We start from the raw sequence: 21,971 nt of genomic DNA on the forward strand, positions 1-21,971 counted from the left end.
GAAATATGTTGGGATATAGTATGTAGTTAGCATGTACATTCCTCTTCACATAAAGTGGCACACTTTATAAGGTTGGACGGTTGAAGAATGTGCCACTTTATCTGAAGAGGACTGTATATTAGTTCAGTTTTTAGATCGTATGACGACTGGGTTTCGCTAGTATTCGACATGAAATTGAGCATCACCCGCAGATCAAAAAATAATGAGTAATCACTTGATGTATATGGAAGTTGACGTCGTTAACCCTTGACAAGTGGGGTTCTAGATTTTCCTCTCTTCTCACCGCCACCATCTCGTTACCTCCTATTGTGTACACCAGTCCCACTACGGCTCCATCTTTCATAAAGGCACAGAATTGCTTTAATCTGTTGAGTACAGCATTCACTAAGCGACCTTCCCCTACGTCTTGTTGATGCTCAAATTATCTCGCTGTTGACACACCCATAATGGTTTTTAATGATCCTCATTCTTTTGTTCGGGCGCACCAAATTTTATTGTGATGATCTGTGTGCGTGGGATGTGTGTATGTGTGAGAGAGAGAGGAGGGAGCTGAGAGGTTGTCTTACGTTTTGAACTGTCGTTTTACTACAATCCAACTAACTCAAAATAACGTCCACGTCTCAAGAAGAAATATCTCCAATACTATCATAACCCGACTAGGCTCCCCTATTATTTCTTTTATTATGGTTCGGAAGATTCCATCGTCTCCCCACTCGCGAATGTTACTGGGGAAATGGAATGTTCAGCAATTTGCAATCAAGAGAAAGAAAACGAAGGCACAGCGTCCGTTGCCACAGCAACGGCATTTTCTCCACTTTCCTTCTCCCACGTGCCTGAATCCCCCAGCGCTCTCGAGCGCCAGCATCTCTGGAACAAATACGGCGTTCCTTATTTCTGCGTGATGGATTATTAGTCTCTTTAGAATGAAGCCTTCGCTTCCCTTGTTCTCATTCCTCGAATCAAGGAAACACTGCGAGCAACGAAGCGGAATCTTGAGCTATCAAAGCCTGCAACAAACGGATACCAATTATTCATTTCTTGCTGGCGCAGAGCCCTTCTTGTTTCGGTTGTTCCACTGTGGATATATTTTGTTTCTCTAGGGTTAGAGGAGACGTAGTAAAGGCCGCCACACCACGTAAACAAGAATTTCCTTACGTCAAGGACTTCTGATAAAGTAAGCTTATTAAAGGCTTTTGTCGTTCACCTGCGCATGTAATGAACACGAAGTCCAATGTGGAATCGCGCTGAAAGGCATCGAGACAAACAACGCGAAATTTCTCCAGGAAAGGAAGTAAATAGAACTTTATGTTTTAATTGGGACAACAAATCTTTCTGTTTCCGTCTTCTCGTCGTCATTACGAAAGTTCCTGGCGTGGGTTTTCTTAACTTGTACGGCATTAACTTTACGATACTGCATTTCGATTCCGGCTTCCAAGGTATGAACCTTACAGTTCTTGCTTGGAGACAAAAGAGTGTGAAATAATTTAGGACGGCTCATTTTTCTTTAATGCTCTTAATGATCTGCTTGGTGTAGATGTTTGTGCAGAAGGATTCGTTACAATTTAACTATTTTTCCTTCCTTTAAAAATTTACACCAATGGGAGATTGTTGAAAAATGGATCCAAAGGGCTACTTGTTACCTTGCGGAATCACAATCAGATGGCAAAATAAACGTTATTTTAACAATAAATAAAAGAGTTAAAAGAAAACCTAAAAATTGTAAATATCGAAAGTAAGTGAGAAAATAATGCACAGATACCAAAATATCTAAGTTCCATATTGTTTTATTGGTCATATTGATACTTCGATATAACCAAATACCGGCACTTGTTTCCGTAAATCGCTACTTCCATATTTCCTCAGTAAAAATGGAACATCTCTCGGAAAGAACGGCTGAAAATGTTATGCTCTTATTCGTATATTTTTAGGTTTGTTAGAGTTTCCGTTTCATTCTATCGATTTTCTAATTCATTAATGGCGAGGAGGAAGGTGAATTATAAACTGATGCCTTGCCCAGGTTTAGAGCCTGAAGCCTACAACTTGGTACCGCGATTTGCTGACCACTCCGTCACGGGGAGATGGGACGGGGGCTGCTGCTATTAATTTTATGACCCGTGCAAATTCCCAAATATCGTCACCTGTATTACACAGGTTGTCTCGAAACGTTGTTTCGATATTTTACCCAAAAATATTTACTAAGCAATTGACGCAGATACACAAGTAGGCTGGAATACCAACTATCCGATGGCATGAAAAATTGTCAACAATTAATAAAAGAAACAAAGTAAACGTGTACATATTTTTTTTTTTAAAAAATGTCAACTATTAATTACTTTTCACATCGCAAATAATTGTAGAATATTTAATGTAGGGGCATATTCAAGAAGAATTAATGCATACAGCACTTACTTAGCTATGTTTTGTTACAGAGTTAACAACTAGGTACTTTTCCATGTTTTCAGCTGTCATACACTGCCGTCGATTCGATAAAATGTTCTTGCTGAAAAGCATCTTTCGACGTCGCAAGAAGTCACATGTGTGAATTTCAGAAGGTAGATATTTTCAGGATAAATGTCTGCTGCAGGATCAATGTCTTCTCCGTTCAGGATTTTGCATATTGTCGCGAAAGTACAGTATAACCTGAATTCTGCAAGACTGCCCGTAACTTGCTCAAAATTTTAACACCTATTTCTCCTCGTACAGCACTGAGTTTCATATCGGCATCTTGTACAGTATTCATTGATTCCTGAAGGGAAGTCCGCCAGTTTCTAACTTCTTTACGCTGTCAGGAATCCAGCTGAAATTACTTTTAGTTTTAACACACGCAATAGCAGAAACAACTTTAGGTTCATTGAATGCAAGTTGTAATTCATGAACAGAGAGAGCAGATTCCACTGGAAATGACTCAACAATGGGCTTCACATCTTGAAAGTTCACTGTAAAAGTGGGCAGCTTGAATCCAAGTACCCCATCTTGTTAACAGAAGTTCAGGTAAATGGTTTTTGTAATACTGCACACGTTGGGGCTTTCACAAATACTTTTTCGTGGATGAAATTACTTGGTTCACTGTTGGAAAATTGCTCCTTACTTCTTCAGCAACGCGCTGAAAAGAATGGCCTAAGCAGGTGAAGTGAATCAAATTGGGAGAAAATACTTTAAGCGCGGTTACGGCTTAAAAGTTTAACATGTAGGGAGAAACTTCAGCATCTTTCGATAAATAACAGTTCCCGTATTTTACTTATTTATTTATTTATTTAATTATTTTTGCCTTCACCCTGTCTTTCGACTTGGCAGTCAATTTTAGGTGACCGTAATCACTATTCATCTATTGATTACAAAATATGACATCACAAATTTTCTTCATCATGTTTCAGAGAGCAAAAATAGAGGAAAAAGGATCGAGATAGAAAAAAATGCCGAAATATGTTGTTTTACGTAAAGTAAATTAGCAAATACGTAAAATATGTAATCATGACAAATATATAAAAATATGTAACATAAAACGTATGCAAAATCATGTCAGTTTTATAATTTGTTGACATTTTCTTGTTCAAGGTATGCATTTAGAAATGTAGACTATAGAATATGTAATTACATACAAATCAGGGCTTAGTCATGATTACTACTATGATCTGAAATGCTCATTGAGCAGTTTCGTGTACGAAACAAATAAATCAAAAGTGGTATTATCTGAAGAGGTAATACAATATTCAAATGCTGCCATTAATACTAAGCCGCGGTAGCTCAGTCGTTAGGGCGTCTGACTATCATGCGAGAGACCCGGTTCGGATTTCCGGCAGGGGAGAACCTGGACTTTTTTCCACCTGTTCAAGCGACTCCGGCGCCCAGCATAGCATAAAGTGGGTGCCTGGAGGAAATTCTGGGGGGGGGGAACGCGGTACGGCGTGTGGTGCTTACTTATCACATCACCCCACCATCGGCCGAGATCAATAAAGTGTGAGATTTTAACTCCACCCCCCCCCCCCTATACGCTCTCATGATGTGGTGCAAAGCACAGGGGAGCACTTTACTTTTTACTACTAATACATTCCGTTGTCATGCCTTATGATTTTCTGGCTATTATCTTTTATTTGTTTAGTGTTATTGTTTGTGTTATTATTGAATACGCAGCTATTGAATTTACATTGAAGAATATTCATTATAGGCAACAAAAAGAACAAAAATTTTATCTATTAAATGCAGCACGTCTAAGCATAATCGAACTACTGGTCAATGAGGCACAGCCATTTACAGTTTTTTAATTTAATTTATATACGGGCATTTTATCTTCATATACAGTATGTAACATTGTTATTCGTACACATAGAATTTCCGAGGAAAAATGTCATATCTACTAGTAAATATAATCATTTTCATATGTACCTGGAAATTAATGTTAATGAATGTTTCACCAACAAATGTCAATAAAAATGTATGTTCAAACTGTATAAACAGAGCATATAATTTGTATCAAAAGAGAAAAAACACGCTGTTTCATGCAACATTGTTATTCGTACAGGCAAGAGTTTCAATCTTCCTTGCAAACAGCGCCACCGCTATTCGGGCGATTTAGTGCAGTTTGTAACTTCGTAACAAGTTTGAACATGCAGGCGCGATCCCCGTCAAGCGGAATGCTGGCGTAGGTATTGTCGTAGGCCTATCGTCTATCTATCAGCGTGTTCGAAATGGGCAAGGTGAAGGCACTTGGTTCCGATGTGAAGGATGTTGTTATAAATTTCGCCCTTAGAGGTTATTCGATAATAAAAATTGGACAAAGAGTCAATAAATCACACTCCACAGTTCAATACATAGTAAACAAATTTAGAGAGGAAGGTTGAACACAGAATGTGCCAAGAAAACCTAAAGAGAGAGAGTTGAATAAACGTGATGAACGCTTTATTTTAAAAAGAGTGCGAGAACAACCCCGACTAAGTGTTCCTCAGTTACGACCGTTAGTAGAAAATGTTGCTGGTAAGATTATGTCCTATCAAACTGTCCGACGTGCCTTGTGGAAGCATGAATATCATGGCAGAATACCACGAAAGAGGTTGTATGTAAATAAGGTGAATCGCAGAAATATACTTTCATTCGCGAAAGAGCACATCCACAAGGACAAGGAATTTTGGGATAGTGTCATATGGTCAGACGAGTCCAAGATTAATATATACGGATCAGATGGGATAAATAGGGTCTGGAGAAAATCAAATATAGACAATGATCACATTAACACAGTTCAAACAGTTAAACACGGTGGTGGGTCATTAATGATTTGGGGCTGTATGTCGTCCAAAGGTGTTGGTACCATCCAGTTTATTGATTTTACGAGTATCATGGATGCATATGTCTATTTGGACATGTTGAAGAACAATGTAAAGCAGTGTGCCCAAAAAATGGACATGCCGTGTATCTACAGATTCCAACAAGACAATGACAGTAAGCATAAGGCGGGAGTTAACATGAATTGGCTAATATGGAATGTGCCCAAACTACTACAAACACCAGCTCAAAGTCCAGACTTAAATCCCATTGAGCATTTATGGGCAATTTTGAAGAGGCGAGTCCATAAAGTAGGCGTCAAGTACAAACAAGAGTTGAAAACTGTTGTGCAAGTCGAGGGGAATAAAATAAGCTCTGAAACATGTCGGAAGCTGGTTAATTCTATGAAGAACAGGTGTTAAGCAGTAATTAAAGCCAAAGGATACGCATCAAAGTATTAGAACTGTCAGTCAATTTGCTCTGAAAATACTGTACTTTTTTCTATTATATTATTAAGTGTACGAATAGAAAAGTTGTACAAAAAATGGCATGTTTCTCTTTCAGTTTCATTTAATTTATTATTGTCATTGGCTATACAGAATTTGGGTAAGATTTTATTAGTTATTGAACTGTAAAGAAACAATTTCAAAAGAGTGTATTTCCTTCCATATATGAAAGCATTTTCTTTGAAAATCCGTGTACGAATAAGAATGTTACATACTGTATCACAAGTGAGTTTCAATTCTATCTCATTCGACACAAATAGATAAAAATGTCGATCTGAATCTGAAATAAATTCATATTGGTGAAAATCCTTTGTCCTGCTGACAATGGATTTGTCTAGGATCTAAAGGCATCTGCACCGCATGCTGACCCTATTTCCGGTTTCCAGAATCTAGCAACGAAACAGATTTTTTGTTGAGATAGTTGCCAAGGGTAACAGGTGGTTTAGTACACATGAGACAGAATAAGACTGACAGATACGAAAAGATGCTAAGTTTATGGAAGAGAATATTTTAAAAAATAAAAAAAATCGTTGTATTGAGATTTTACTAGCGTCGTGGATGATTATAGACACATATTGCCGGGTGTCTTTATAGTGATAACTGACAAGGCCTCAATAAATCTTACGTTTTCATTACTGCCATCAGATCCTGAGAAAGCTCAGTGCAGCCATAATTTTGAGGAGAGAGTCTCATGACTAGGGCTCGAAAGTTGATCAAAAATCATATTTTACTGAGTCTTGAAAACAATACTAAACCTGATATCAGTCCGTTTTCCATAAGTTAGAACCAGAAAACATTGTTTCTATTTTGCATTTTTCGTTCTTTTTTCTTTTTTACATTTACGTCATATTTTTTTCAGTCTATTTTTGCCGTTTATATTACATTTTTCTTCATTTTTGAGGTTTACTTTTCTTCTCCCCTGTTGTTTCGTGATACTTAAATGCATTTGCTAGCATAATTTACGTATTCAAAATTCCTGACATGGCATGTTTAGCAAGTTCATCATTAATCGAAAATACAGTCAATGGAAATGCACAATATTAACTGAAATGTTTCCCCTCCAGACAACGCCGCCTTAAAGTCCTTAAAGTAACACTGACCGTGCGGGCGGAGGGGTTGCGTGCTTTGTTGAGGCTGAGAGCTATGCCAGCGGTAGATTTTTCTACCAGCAGGGTCACCCATGCTGGACAGATCTGAGAAGAGAAGCCAGACTAAGACATTCTGCAACATCCCATCTTACCTAGTATATCCTACCCAGTCCCCAACAGACAAATGCGAACATCTGCATCTGTGTCCCACATTGTGGAGTGGCAAGTATCAAGGTCTAAAGATGGCAGCCCTATCATGGCACTCGGGGTCAGAGGGCCAATAACCCACTACCCTTAAATATAGATTATTAAAGAAACCAAACGAGGAAATAGCCGGACGGACAAACTGTTGACGACCTTTGGACTTAAAAAGAAAACTCTAGTGGGGTTTTGGAATATTACCACATTATGTGAGCTAGGAAAACTGCAACAAGTAGAAGCAGAAATGGAGAAATATAAGTTGGACATCCTGGGAATAAGCGAAGTGCGTTGGAATGAATTTGGAGAGATAAGAACATCTAGTGGTATGACATTCCTCTATTCAGGTAGACCAAATGAGGATGATGAACATCGTAATGGAGTAGGCATACTCATAAGCAAGAAGACTGCTCGAAGTATATTGGACTGGAAGGCTGTAACTGAACGAATAATTATGGTCAGACTTCAGGCAAAGGTTCGAAATGTTAGCATCATACAATGCTATGCACCTACAAACCAAGCAGAAATAGAAGAAAAACAAGGGTTCTACAAAGAATTACAGGACACTATAAATAAAGTTAAGAAGATAGATGTTATTATAGTAATGGGCGATTTAAATGCCAAAATTGGCTCAGAAAATGTTGGGCTGGAGCAAGTGATTGGCAAACACGGCCTAGGTGATAGAAATGAAAATGGGGAACTATTTGTAGATTGGTGTGCCTCAAATGAAATGACTATTGGTGGTACACTATTTGCACATAAAAATATACATAAGATCTCTTGGGTATCCCCAGATCATAGAACTCAAAATCAGATTGATCATATTAGCAAAGTAGCAAATGGAGAACATCCTTATTAGATGTGAGAAGTAAACGTGGAGCAGACATTAGCAGTGATCATCATCTTATGGTAGCCAGTTCTAGAGTAAAAATCATGGCCACAAAAGAGAAATTTAATAAACAAAGCACAAAGTTTGACATTGGAAAACTACAGAACAATAGTGCAAAACAGGACTTCAAGTTGCAACTTCAAAACAAATATCAAGAACTAGGGTAGCTGGATGGTGATGAGGTGGAACAACACTGGGAAAAGGTGAAAAATACATTTACAACGGTATCAAAAGAAGTTTTTGGATATAGAAACCCTAAGAAAAAGAACTGGATGTTAGAGGAAACTTGGAGGAAAATAGAAGAAAGGAAACACATTAAGCAGAAGATGAATATGTGTAAAACTAGGAAAAAGAAAGCACAAGAAGAATATAGGAAAAAGGATCATGAAGTGACAGTGCGCGAGCTGACCGTAGAAAATGGACCATCGAGTTAGCCGGGAAGGCAGGAAAAGCAGTAAATGAGGGAAATATGAAGGAAGTATACTAAATTACAAAGATCTTGTCTCAAAAGAAAACCATACGAAATCGCCCAGTGAGAAATAAAGATGGAGTACTCCTTATGAATAAGGAAAATCAGTTCAAAAGATGGAAATAACATTTTTCAGAAGTATTAAACCAAGTCATAGAAGGGACAGAGACAGAAGGTTTGCTTGAAATACCTAAAGAAATACCAGAATATGAAATAGATGATGAAATAACTCCTAAAGAACCAATAAAAGAAGAAATTTAAAAAGCACTGAGAGAACAGAAGGGTGGTAAAGCACCTGGAATTGAAAACATTCTACCAGAAATTCTCAAGGAAGACATGGAGATGACAATAGAAATATTACAACCACATTTTGCAAAAATATGGAAAACAAAATCAATACCAGAAGATTGGAAAAGAGGTTTACTAGTAAAAATACCTAAAAAGGGAGATATTACCAACTGCAATAACTGGAGAGGCATAACACTACTTTCAGTTCCCAGCAAAGTTCTAAGTATAATTATTTTAAACGGAATTAAAGGATGTGTTGAGAAAAAGATCTGGAGAGAACACGCAGGCTTTCGAAGCAACCGTTCCTGTATAGATCAGATAAATACACTGCGTATTATTATAGAACAGAGTATGAAATACTTCTCCAATCAGTACCTTATAACGGGTGATCGAAAAGTCCCCGAACCCAAACTTCAATTATTTTTTTCGCCGGTCGTTATTATGATAATGTCAAAATTTCTGTGGAAGCTGGTTTGCGAGGGTCTTGGCTGTACACGACACAATAGATGGCGCTGGGGAGTGGCGCTAGCAGTCGTGGCGAGGAAATGAACTACGAGCAGTGCTGGTAACAAAATAATCACGCCAGTTGCAAGGATGACTTTGTCGGTGGAGGAGGATTTTTTTTCGAAAACCGAGTGAATTCTATTGTGTACCAGGACATTATACAGCAGTTTATCGCGCTTTTGTACGCCGATGAACGAGATGTGTGGTTGCAACAAGACGGGGCAACATGCCATACGTCCAATGCCACCATGGCAGTTCTGCGTGAATTTTTTGATGACCGCCTGATTTCATCAGGGCTTTGGCCGGCAAGATCACCTGATTTAACAACACCCGATTTTTTCTTGTGGGGTCAAAGTTTAGGTTAACTGTTGGTTTGGTTTACCTGATTATTTTGTTACCAGAATTGCTCGTAGTTCATTTCCTCGCCACGACTGCTAGTGCCACTCCCCAGCGCCATCTCTTGTGTCGTGTACAGACAAGACCCTCGCAAACCAGCTTCCACAGAAATTTTGACATTATCGTAATAACGACCGGCGAAAAAAAAAATTGAAATTTGGGTTCGGGGACTTTTCGATCACCCTGTATTTGTGGACTTCCAGAAAGCATTTGACTCTGTAAATCGAATGAAAATGTGGACAATTGTAAAGGAATATCGTATTCCAGCATATATGATTGATCTTATTAAAAACTCCTACGATGGTTCCACATTCCAAAGAATAAGTTGGAGAAGGACAGTAGAGCAAGAAATATGGGAAGCAGGAAATACCAGGAACGAGATAAGGAAGGTGGCTGGAAACAGAGTCCGTTGGTGATGCTTCGTTGAGGCCCTATGCTCCGTAACGGAGTAACAGGAAATAAGTCAAGTAAGTCAACTGAAATAATTAATTGTGGCACATTTATTATTCCTCCAGCACTTAAAATACTTTGAGGTTCCCTTGCTGGCCACTATAATCGCTTCAACCTTGGGTTTTGGTCACAATATAAAAACAAAAATTATCTGATGTATGCGATGCTGACCGACTACTGTATCTCGCAAGGCCCACTCTGAAAGGAGGTAAATGACGTACACAGAGAAGCCTTGAAGTAGAAATAAAGAAAACTACATTAGCACTTAATTGTTTTTCTCCCCTTTGCTTCAGTAATTTAAAACAGCAAAGAACAGGTTTTGTCTAATAATGAACTACTCTATTGTATGAAAAAAATCAAGCTTTCATTTTAAGAGCGAAAATTATTTTTAGATCATTTTTTACCATTTTAGGTCATTTCTTTAAAAAAATTAAATTCATTCCATAGGTCATTTTTTTAGATTTTTTAGCTCATCAACTTCCGACCTCTACTCATAACCTTACCGCGCAAGGAGATTGGGCAAGTTAAAGTGACGCAGTAATCTTGATTCCGAAAGGAACGCCACGCAGTAAGAATGTAAGGAGTGGTCAGCGTAACGAGCTACGAAGCCAGAGGATCCAGGTTCGAACCCTAAGTAAAGGCATGGGTGCACTGTGCACATATATAATCATTCATCGTCGTCGCGATTAACCCAAGAGGCACAAACTTACCTTACCTTATATATATATATATATATATATATATATATATATATATATATATAAGAAGTATTTTAATTGGAAACACTGCATGAAGAAGCGTATCTTAGGAGATGATTATTTAGTGAATTAAAATAAACACGCAAATAGGACGAAAGACAAACGAGTTATATTCCAAACAAAGTTCGAACATACCAGGAAAAAAACTGAAGCAGTAACCTTCATTAAGCTACGATGACGAAATCTTCCAAGGCTTACGTCACGAGAGGGATCGAGTGCGCATGATCGGACATAAAACATTGGCAAGTGGGTGCGGGTTGCGATCAATGACGTAAAACTTTTACAGGAATTTCCATGAGCAATCCCAAAAGTGGCCTCCTCAGAGTTAGCTCGCTGTGCCCACGGAGGGACGAACAATTATTTTCCCATACTATGCTGACGTGTCAACACGCCTCTCAAGGCAAACTACTTCATATCTAAAACCTTCCAAAGCGAGTTGTTCTTCTTACTATGAAATTAGGCTTAAAAACTTAGAACTTAGCTTCATGACTGGGTAACCAAAGGTTCTTTGCTTTTAAAGGTCCCTCTAGAGTTGAATTGAACAATTTCCGCCTTTGCGATCTTGATTGATGTTGGAATACCTACGCAGGTTCCAGAAAAGTGAACGCAGTAATTAGTAATGGAACGAAAAAGCTCCATAATGACATGCCGTAGAGCACCTTCATTAAGTTCATTTTTTAAAAAAAACAATTTCAAAAAGCTGCAAGATTTCATTAACAGGATCCTGCTTCGTGTTGGATTGGTTTTGACCTTGGACTGAGAAAGATCATTGCGAAACTACTTCTACGCGTGCAAGATGTGCGAATCAGCTTGCCACCGTGCAAAAAGAAATTAAATTCTGCCTCTGCATAGCTCCACGCCATATGTTGTACATGAAAATGTCGCATCCTTGTATATCTTGTGTGTATATGTGTGTGTGTGTTAATTTTACGTTACCTTTCTGACATAGTAGAGCCTGGGTTTCTAGGCACCCACATAGGCGGGCAAAAGGCCTGAAGAGGCGCTGTAATAGGCACTAAAATATTAAAATGTATTATTACTAGAGCCCGGATTTGTAAGCGAAATGCATATTCTTTCCCAGACTTCTAATGGTAAGAAGAAAGGTTATACTTCGTATTACATACCTTGATGAGCTATTTAACTAAGGTTGAAAGTGCTTATAAATGCTTCTTTCTGCAGGAAACGGTTATGCTTGCTTATTTTATGATTTTGGTTTAAAATAGCATATTTTACCCAAATCTGCCATATTTCAATCCTATTTCAATCACACGATGGCATCGGCATGATGAGATCAATGCTTCTAAATAGCCGCACGGGAGAAACGGCCTCCAAGAAAAGATACAGTACATCCATAATCATTTTTCCAAATTACCTGATATTATAACACAGTTGAAAGCTCGAAATAATGCATTGCAACATTCACTTTCTCTGATTGATGATATTTCAGTAACGTTGTCTTCAGAAACTCAGTGTTGCTAAAATTGTGTCCGACAAGATCAGTCAGGTATTACTGAAAAATCCCGGTTACAAACACTGTGTGAAATTTATAAAAAGATTTCTGGTGAAGAAACGGACATTGAAGAGGAATTCACCGAAGAAGAACTGTGGTGTTTTTCATATGCGCATGTGGTGTCATGCGATGTCGAAAGAACATTTTCACTGTACAAATCATTCTTCACTGACAGACGCAGGAGATTCACACAATAAAATCTCAGGATGACCTTCCTCCTTACATACTGTAACAGCTTTGAATAAGGTAATAGATCTAATAAACAAATATTTTTTCAGGTTTTCCTGTATTTGTTTATGCTTAGTTTGATGCTTATTTTTTCATTTTTTGTGCTTATTAACTTGCTTATTTTACTGTTTGATTGTGCTTATAAATCCGGGCTCTAATTATTACATGCATTAATTTATAACATTGTAAATAATGAAAAGATAAAATTCAAAATCTCACATTCAGAATTTAATACTTTCTCCTCATATAGGCAGAATATTTTTTGGGGGATAAACGTAAACAAATATTACGTCGTCGCCTTGTAATCAAAAGGTTCCGGGTTCGATGCCTGGTGGAGGCACACAGTGCCTCGGTGTCGGTAATGCGTCTGACTACCATGCTCAAGGTCCCGGGTTCGATCCCCGGCCGGTTCAAATCCGGGAACTTTTCTAACGTTGGAAGCGGCTCCGGCGTCCACCCAGCGTCGAATGACAGGGGTACCTGTGGGAAACCCTGGGGGGTAAAGGCGGTCAGGGGCGTTACCCCACTCACGACCGGATCAAGAAAGTGTGGGGCGTTACCCTCACACCCCCTATACGCTTTCATGGCGTGGTGCTAAGCACAGGGGAGCACTTTACCTTTTTTTTACCTTTAGGAGTAACAATAACAGAACGAAGTTTCTTTGATGGTCTTCATGTGTTTTCATTCACTGGAATCACACGAGTTCAAGTAAGTGACGTCAATTCTGCTCGATAAATCGTGAAGAAAGCATTGCCATTTTGTTCTTTCTGCCCCTTTTTTGAACCAAAAGCGACAGGCTTTTCCGAATTTGCAACTGTAATTACGCTGAGGGTTGTGCAGAGCTTACATAAGAACCTTTCGACTATCATATCTCTGCCACATTCTTTCCCGTAAACTTTCTGGTGGCAGCCATTTTGAGGAAATAGGTGTATGAACTTGGGTGAATGGATTCTTGTCGGATTAGAGGCAAAATATTATCACGAGTCGCATTTGCTGAGTTTCTTTGGAGTTCACACTCACATATAGTATGCAGTATAACGCAGAATAACGTACGTAGACATGGTGATTGAGTGGCTTATGCCACGGATGAAAATGGATATTGACAACTTCATGACTGGAGCCACCACTGCTTTGAGTACAGTCGACGGCAAAAGTAATAGCGAAATGTTCATCACCATGTTCATTCGCTGTTTTCCGCAATGTGTGGAGTCACGAATTGAAACAGAAACACAATTAAACAGGTGGCAACATCTGCTTCGGCATCAGAACAGTTCCATTCCTTAAAACATCGAATGCAGACACAGATAAATGTATTATACGTTTATCTGTGATGCAGAATTATACAAATAATAATAATAAAAAAAAGTGGTGGATAAACTACAATGTACCACCATTATGTTCATGAATACTCAAACACAGGATTGAGTTGGAGATAGCACCGGTTTTGCAGATGCTATTCATTTTGGGTAAATTTCAAACGCGTTTCTTTTTTAATCATCCCTTTGCAGAGTGATCGAGGAACACTTGGGAGCTTCTAAAACTATCACAGTTGCTTTAGTAGTGTTACTTTGAATTTTACCTTTAGGTCGATCTATAACGAATAATATGTTGAAATAGTTCAGTGATTTTTGACTAGACTTGTACTCAAGAAAGAGAAAGAATTCCGCATTTCTATATTCCAAAGGCGTTTATTTTCTTCAGGTTCAAAGTTAAATTTCATGTAAAATGTGAATATATTGCATACAGCGCACGACGCTACCATTACATCTGCATTTGTGAAAGGCTTTGCTTCTGATTGTTTATGAAATGAGAAATGCTACCAAAGAGAGACAAATCTATCTCTGAAAACTACGATGAAATATACTACTTTAGGATCTGGTAGCATTTAAAACGTAGTCTGCATGCTACCATTAAAACAAAGTCTAAGAGTCTGCTAGCACAGAGTTTCTTATTTGTCAGTTCATACTTTTCCTGTATACGAGCATCTTTCAGTACATGGAATGTTGTAGAAACGTGTGCTTCCTTCTTTGTTCTTCTTGCAAGATTATATTACTTATTATTATAATATCCACCGTATATATTATTTATTGCAATAACCAAGTACAAGATGACCCAAAATTATGTTCGATAATAAATAAATGATGAACAGAAGGAATTATATCATAAATATATGCAACTGAAATAATGATACGGGGGTGGGGGTGCTTGCCTTCAAATCTGCATAAAGTACACCAATATTTGAAAATACGATCGGTATTAAAACCAGATCATATGAGATAACCAGTAAAGATGTTCTTACATCCACAATCTATTGCAATTTCTCGTCTTCAACTTGTAATCAAGGGTTCCCGGGTTCGATACTAGGTGGCGGTACATAGTGGTTTGGATCCACTTTCAACTATAGGTCCAGTCGTGACTCGAATATTTCAATTTCTGTATACCTATGAGTTAGAGTTGATTTCACCGGGTAAGATATTTACAGCTTCCCTTTTGTAGCGCCTTTGATCATTCTTTCTCTTGAAAGAGCTTTGTGGATTGGTCTGGCATGCGGCAAATATAATCGGTTGACCGAACTAATCGATTACAGTTTTCCTTCATTTTTGGGTGTGTCTGTCGCATATGGGATCTGATTGCCAGTAAGGTGAAAGAAAACGCAGATGCTTCTAAAATACGTGGGCATATGTTCTTATAAAGACTATCTCCCCCTCCCCCTTTTCCCCCAATGAAAGACAGCTTCGTAAACAGATTATCAGCTCAACATTTGTTCTTTAGAAACCCTGTCAAACTGTTATAAACAAATTTCTACAAAATCACGCCTACACGTTCAGTTTACGAAATACGGTTTTCACTGAACCTTCGAGTTCTAGGCAAATAAAGGTACCAGCCACATCTCGTTCCCTTCATCAACTAGTTCTTTCTGTACGGATAAAAAATTACTTAGTTTTCTTGAAAAGTAAATCGGAAGATAATTATTCTGAACGTTATTCAGCTAAAAACAATGGCCCTACATGTAAGCAGCAAGCATGATATATTTCATAAATAAATATCAGAAAGTGGTGAAGAAACTAAATATTTTTAGTATCGAGAAATATTAGGAATTCAGCTCTTGTGTCTCGAACCAGTGGCCTCCAGTTTCATGGAGTTCCACTGCTCCCTTTTAAATGTACTTAATTCAATATCCAAAACTGAAGAAATTACCTAAGGATCATTTAACGAACGACATTTAACATGACACTCACCCTTTGACCTTTGTACGAGGTAAGATCCTGGACAGCTCTGAAAAAAAAGCCAGGTTTCTACCTCTTCTAAAGGCCGAATCACATGGAACTGGATATCCAGTTAGTTTGCGCTGAACTGGCTACCTGCCCGGATGTGATGACTGCCTGGCTCGCTGCTTGACTGGTTTGGAGGAATAGGACATGTTCTAATTGCTACTGGCTTTCCTCGACTGGATTCTGTGGAACAGCCAATCAGAGCAAAGTTTGGCCATGTGAAGATAATCTGTGAGTTTGCAAAGATTTTTTTTCTTGTCTGTGGTTTCCGAGTGTTGGCTGTTTTTGTTAGTTTCTCGATAAAAAAAAAGCAACGAGATGACATGCAGTGCATTCGTGTTCAGTTCATTAATATTTAGGTATTTATGCAAAGCGATGAGATGTGTACGTGACAAATAAAATTAGCCGAAAATGAAAATCCTTATTATTACAAGTGTATTAAATCTGTGATTAAAATGAAATGTTTGATTTTTTTAAAAACTTGTGAATGAATCCTGCGAATCTCATGTATGAATATTGAATATGCATACCAAAGTTAATTAAAAAATCTTTTTCGGTACACATTGATTACTATATTTTTTTCGAAGCAATCTGTAGTCCAATTTTTAATAAAAGCACAAAGCAGTAATTCTGCTACAACATTCTTCAAATTGCTCGTCCATCTTTACAGATTGTCTGCTCTGCGCAATGTCTTATGGGAACAAAAGTCATTCGACAAGTACGCGGTAACAAGTATAGTATGAGGCGAAAACTAGCAAATGGGTAGCCAGTCCAGCGCCAAATAGGGCATTCCTACTGGAAATCCAGTTCCGTGTGATTCAGGCTTAACAAAGTAATAAATGGCCGTTCCGAACTAGAATTCCAAACGCTATTATCGAGAACTCGACGTTCAGCAGTTTTCGACTGACATAACATTCCCATGCTAAATAAACGTAATTGATCCACTAGCAACAGTGCGTAAAAAACCTCCTACTACATATGCATAGACCAGTTAATCAAGAATAGTTCCGTGATACCTGAAACGAAATTAATGGCAGCTATGCACACGCACGTTTAATTAATTTAAAACCAGATATATATTTAAAGGCTCTTCTTTCTTACAAAATGAGATCGCAAAACAAATACAAAGATGTTTAGAAGGTAAACTGAAGATTTTGACAGATAAATTGTCCGTTAATGTTGATTGGATGCTACACAAAAGAATCTCATATCTAAGTTTCATATGTGTTCATTTCGAACATAAATTGCCCATTGAGTACAAAATTGGAAATAGACAACAACTACTGAACTGTTGGATAACGCTGGTTGGTTATGTGTCTGAAATATAGAAGATCGGCAACCTGAAGTATTTTAATGAATAGACAATGCAGCCGTAATGTAAGTATGGAATGGATCACTTGATTGAACAGAGGAAAGTTCTTGTTGCAGTGATCTTAAGAAATGTAGCACAGATATCGAAAAGTCGAAAATTCACTTCAAGTTAAAAATGTGAAAGGCATGCCCTGTATGTCATGCCATGAGAGGTCAAATGTAGCTTTCCTAACATGAATAAATCTTACGGTGTTTGACAAAATAAGTTAATTAGCCTTTCCATGTATGCAATTGGCAATTTAAAATATCAAGTGCAACACATGTGCCACTCCCTATAGGTCACTAGAAAGGTAGAACTCTCTGTACTCAATTGTTCCACTTCTTTTCTTCATATAAACAATTATAGTAATTTGTCACGGAAAAAATCTCACAATTTCGGAAGGTTTTATATTACAATATAATTTCAAGACATCTTGGAAGCCTCACTGAATCGAACACACTTTTTATTTTTCAAACAAAATTCACGATTGATTGATTGATTGAGTTTATTTTACTTCGCGTTTTGTGCCTCTTGGCTAATTTGCGAAGATGGGGATGAGTGATGAAATTGATGAATGGAGAGTCACAAACAACCAAGCCCGAGCGGGATCCGAACCAGGGACCCTTGGCGTCGGAGCGTGATGTGCTAACCACTCGGCCACAGGGTCCGGCACAAAATTCACGAATAACATAACTAATGACAATGTCTACCGTAAAACTAACCAATATTAACACTATAAATCATAGATTTTGAAATATGACTCTTCAAATATGTAACTTTGCCATGAATATGTATTATTGAAGGTGCATAAAATGAGCTCTCCTCGTGAATATACAAATATAATTTTAACCTCCAGATCGAACTTAGCAAGAAACTTATTTATTAAAAAAAAAGAAGAAGAAGAAAAAGACTCATTTTCATTACTTTCGGCAGCCAGCATTCGATAACCTCTGACCCCACGAAACATTGGCAATTACTTCAATCAGAAAAACTTTCAATCAAAAAGGCACATATCGAAACTGAACGCACGCCTGAGCTGATTCACGCTATTGATAAAAATTAAGCATAGAATTCTGTAGTTTTGATATCTAAAATCTGGGCCGAGTCAGTCAGTGGGGGAGAACGTTGAGGGGTCGACTCTCAATCTCGCCACTGAAGGTTTTGGCTTCAAGTTGCAGTGTGGGTATGAGTGTTCCGTACCTTGATAAATTTCACCTTCTAATTCATCCTCATCATCACAATTAGCCAAAAGTTGCAGAAAAGTGACGCAAAATAAGAAAATATATAGAATCTTAAATGTCGTAATACGAGCTTGAGTGCACTATCTTGCTTCTATTTTTTAATCAAAGTATTCTTTTTTAGTTTCATTTGCAGTACACGAGTTTACTTTAAAATTTTAAGGAAAATATTTAGAGTTAGCACTGATGTTTGGTTTGTGTCTGAAAGTAAAATGGCTGGTAATGTAACTAATGCGTAAATTTCCATCAAATCCAGCATTTTAGCTGGGCCCTTATCTGCAAGAAGAAAACGGTAAAAAAGAAAATATGCTACTTACGTCTTATGACTCCACGCACGATGCACTCAATGCTGGTTATCCTTCCTTATAATGACATTCCGTTTTTAGTGATGTAGTGAACTTCCGAAATCAATACCTGTAGAAAAAAAATTGAGTAAATCTTTTTAGGATATTACAGAGAACGAAGCTTCATTAATATAATATAATAATGTACTGAAAGAGGAATTGGGTATTTCTCGAATATCATCAAGAAATCAGGAGTGCAAGAACGACAGAAACTTACGAACACTGTTAGTGCCTCGATAGATATGCTCAACAGATGCTGTATAAGCCATGTGATAATAACTATGTAATCATAGCTACAGGATAACTGCTGGCCTTCCTGCGCATATCCCATGACAGTCTGCACACAGCCATATGGTCGTAATCCTGAGCTAAAATCTGAAAGTCTTCCAAACAATCTCAGTACAAACAGAATATTAACGGTGGCAATGAAAATAAGAATGACATCACCATTCAGACAACGTTCCGCAGAATGTGATCAATGCATATTGAGAGTAGTGGGGAAAAAATGATTTCTAGTTAGCCAGCTTCTTTAAAGCAGGATGCCTTGGCTAAATCTCACGTATTCCAGAAGGGGATGCGTGTTTAGCTGCTCTTTCCAGCATATATGTAATACTATGCATTGTCACCACCTAACCCTACTCTTCCACCCTCGCCCCAGGCCTGGGTGCAAAGGGCGGTCCTCAGAAAACTGCCGTTTATGCTAAAAAAAAAAACATGTTGTATTTTCTCTTTGCGTGCCATGTGTATATGCTAAAATTCTTGATGGTTTTCACAGAAATTTGCATGTGACTCAAATATTATAGCTACACGACAAATATTTCACCATAGCACTGAATCTACGTAGTGCAGTGGCACTTGCGGTTGGGTCATTAGAAAAATCGTGGCATTTGCGGTCACTTAGTCATTTGAGTCGTTTGGAGAGTGACGTTTGTGATCATAGCGAGTTTACTGAAAAATGTGGCAACATGCACTTACGTTGAGGCCATATTAACATTGTACAGGTTCTATTGTGTCAAAAATGAACTGGACTCATTTTAGAATATACTTTTCTGTCTGTGCTAAGTTTTCCATGAAATGGAAGTGTATATTTTTTTCTTTCACTTAAAGAAGGAAAATTTGTTTTGCGTTTGTCAATAGTATAGTAACTTAATTTGAACGGAGGAACATGTAAGCAAAAGTGGAAATAAGTAAATATTTGGAATACTATAGTCTACGGATCACTTCACAGATAATTTGGTCATCTGTAATATGACTCACTCATTCTGAAACTACCGTGGTCTATTACGAACATATGGTACGCCGACTTGAGTTAGGAGAATCATCTTTCAAATCATACATGCTATTAAGGTAAAGAATATTAAACATGTTACAGATTGACAAAACAACGACGACATTGGTATGTTCTGAAGAGTGGAACCCAAACAATAGTATAACAATGTGCGATAGTATTAATCACTAAGCACGCTATCGGGAGCTCTAAAATGTTACATGTAAACGAGACACTCGCAAACCTCAAGGCCAAGTCGTGAATTTATCTATGAACCTATTCACACCCGTATCACATACGCAATTCCTGAAAACCCGTCGAACGTGGTATTTTCCAAACCACATTAGTTTCTTTTACCTGAAAACAACTTTTTCTGGGATTTGTTGCAGCCTTACGTGTATTTCCCAACACACGTTTGGTTCACAATTCCACATATTTACTATATTTATTGGATGTCTTCTCTTTCTTTATAGCCTCCCATATGACGTACTGGTAACGTCATCGAATTGGTCCCGGGTGGCACATAAGTAGCTCGTATCCCACTTTAAACAGTAGGTCCAATCTAGATTACCCTATCTGTGCAATCTTAACTTTGTATTTGTCTAAAAATAGCCATACTGGTTCGTATATATACAATAACAATTTGCCCATAACTCTTCGTTATCATGTAATCACTCACAAACAAGTTAACCGTACTTACGAAACACTTCATGCAAACTTTGCTTTCAGTTATCTCCAAATATTGTCATACAAGTCTACATTTTTCGACTTGGAAATGTCACTGAACGACGGAAAATTTGGCATGGAAAATTGTTGAAATACGTCACAGACCCCAGCGTCGTCTTTAATTAATCCCACATCAACGATCAGCCTGTCTTTATTTTCTATGAAATTCTCACACATTATACGAGGGCTGCTTGATAGGTTTCTGCAATCAATATGAAAAGAGACATGTGGAATTCTGGGAATGGTTTTATTGTTTTTCAAAGTATTCACCCTTAAGATCGATACACTTTTGCATACGCTCAAACCAATGTTGAAAGCAATTTTTCCGCTCTGAAGCTGATACCTCAGAAACCGCTGTTCGGAATGCGTCAACAGCTGCTTCAGGCGACACAAATCGCTCACCACGCATCTTATTTTTCATGTGTGGGAACAAAAAGAAGTCATTAGGTGATAATTCAGGTGAGTCATTAATTCGACATTTTTACTGGACAAAAAATCAACAGTTTGGTGTGCTGAATGGGAACTGGCGTTGTCGTGGTGAAGAATAATGCGACGATTTGGGTTTGTTTTGCGCAATTCTTTGATGACCTCTGGCAAACTAATTGTTGTATACCACTCAGCATTTACAGTCCTTTGATCTTCTAAATCTATTGTTGCTATATGTCCGGTATAACCGAAGAAACAAGCAATCATTTGCTTGGCAGCACTCCTCGAACGAACAACTTTTGTTGGTTTCGGCTCACTTTGAAACACCCAAACAGTGGATTGCTGTTTAGTTTCGGGTTCGTATGAATAGATCCAACTTTTGTCCCCTGTAACGATGTAGTACACCAAATTTGACTTGCCTCGGTTGATTTTCTTGAGCATTTCTTTGCACCAATTTACACGAGCCTGTTTTTGAGCTTCGGTCAAGTTGTGTGGGATCTAACGGCTTGAAAGTTTCCGTACGTTCAGATGGCCATGCAAAATCGTATGTATTGCTTTCATGTCAATGTTCACGGATGCCTGAATCTCACGGTTTGTCTCTCAATCATTTCACGTATAGCATCAACATTACTAGCAACAACAGACGTGGATGGACGACCTTCACGAAATTCATCACTGAGAAATGTGCGACCACGCTGGAATTCGGAAAACTAACAGTCCTATTGGATGGTGCTTCACCCCAAAAGCCAAATGAGGTCGCTTGTTTCGGTGTTAAACAACATTTGAAATCATAAAAAATCATTGCCC

The 21,971-nt window shown here is 38.1% G+C and overlaps 2 protein-coding genes across 2 annotated transcripts in view; one reads left to right on the forward strand and one right to left on the reverse strand.

The window, feature by feature from the left end:
• Nucleotides 1-21,971, reverse strand: part of LOC145983708 (inositol-pentakisphosphate 2-kinase-like) — a 325,632-nt gene that overhangs the window by 136,372 nt on the left and 167,289 nt on the right. Inside the window, exon 4 of the mRNA XM_083116761.1 lies at nt 18,719-18,815. The gene's annotated coding sequence lies outside the window, so the exon portion shown is untranslated. The remainder of the gene's footprint in view (nt 1-18,718; nt 18,816-21,971) is intronic.
• LOC145983709 (protein CFDP2-like) lies at nt 7,296-7,907 on the forward strand. The gene has a single exon (XM_083116762.1). It carries the CDS (start codon nt 7,296-7,298, stop codon nt 7,905-7,907), a length of 612 nt encoding a protein of 203 aa, XP_082972888.1.

This window comes from Lepisma saccharinum, chromosome 2, assembly GCF_977018435.1.
Source record: "Lepisma saccharinum chromosome 2, izLepSacc3.1, whole genome shotgun sequence".
Lineage (NCBI taxonomy): Eukaryota > Metazoa > Arthropoda > Insecta > Zygentoma > Lepismatidae > Lepisma > Lepisma saccharinum.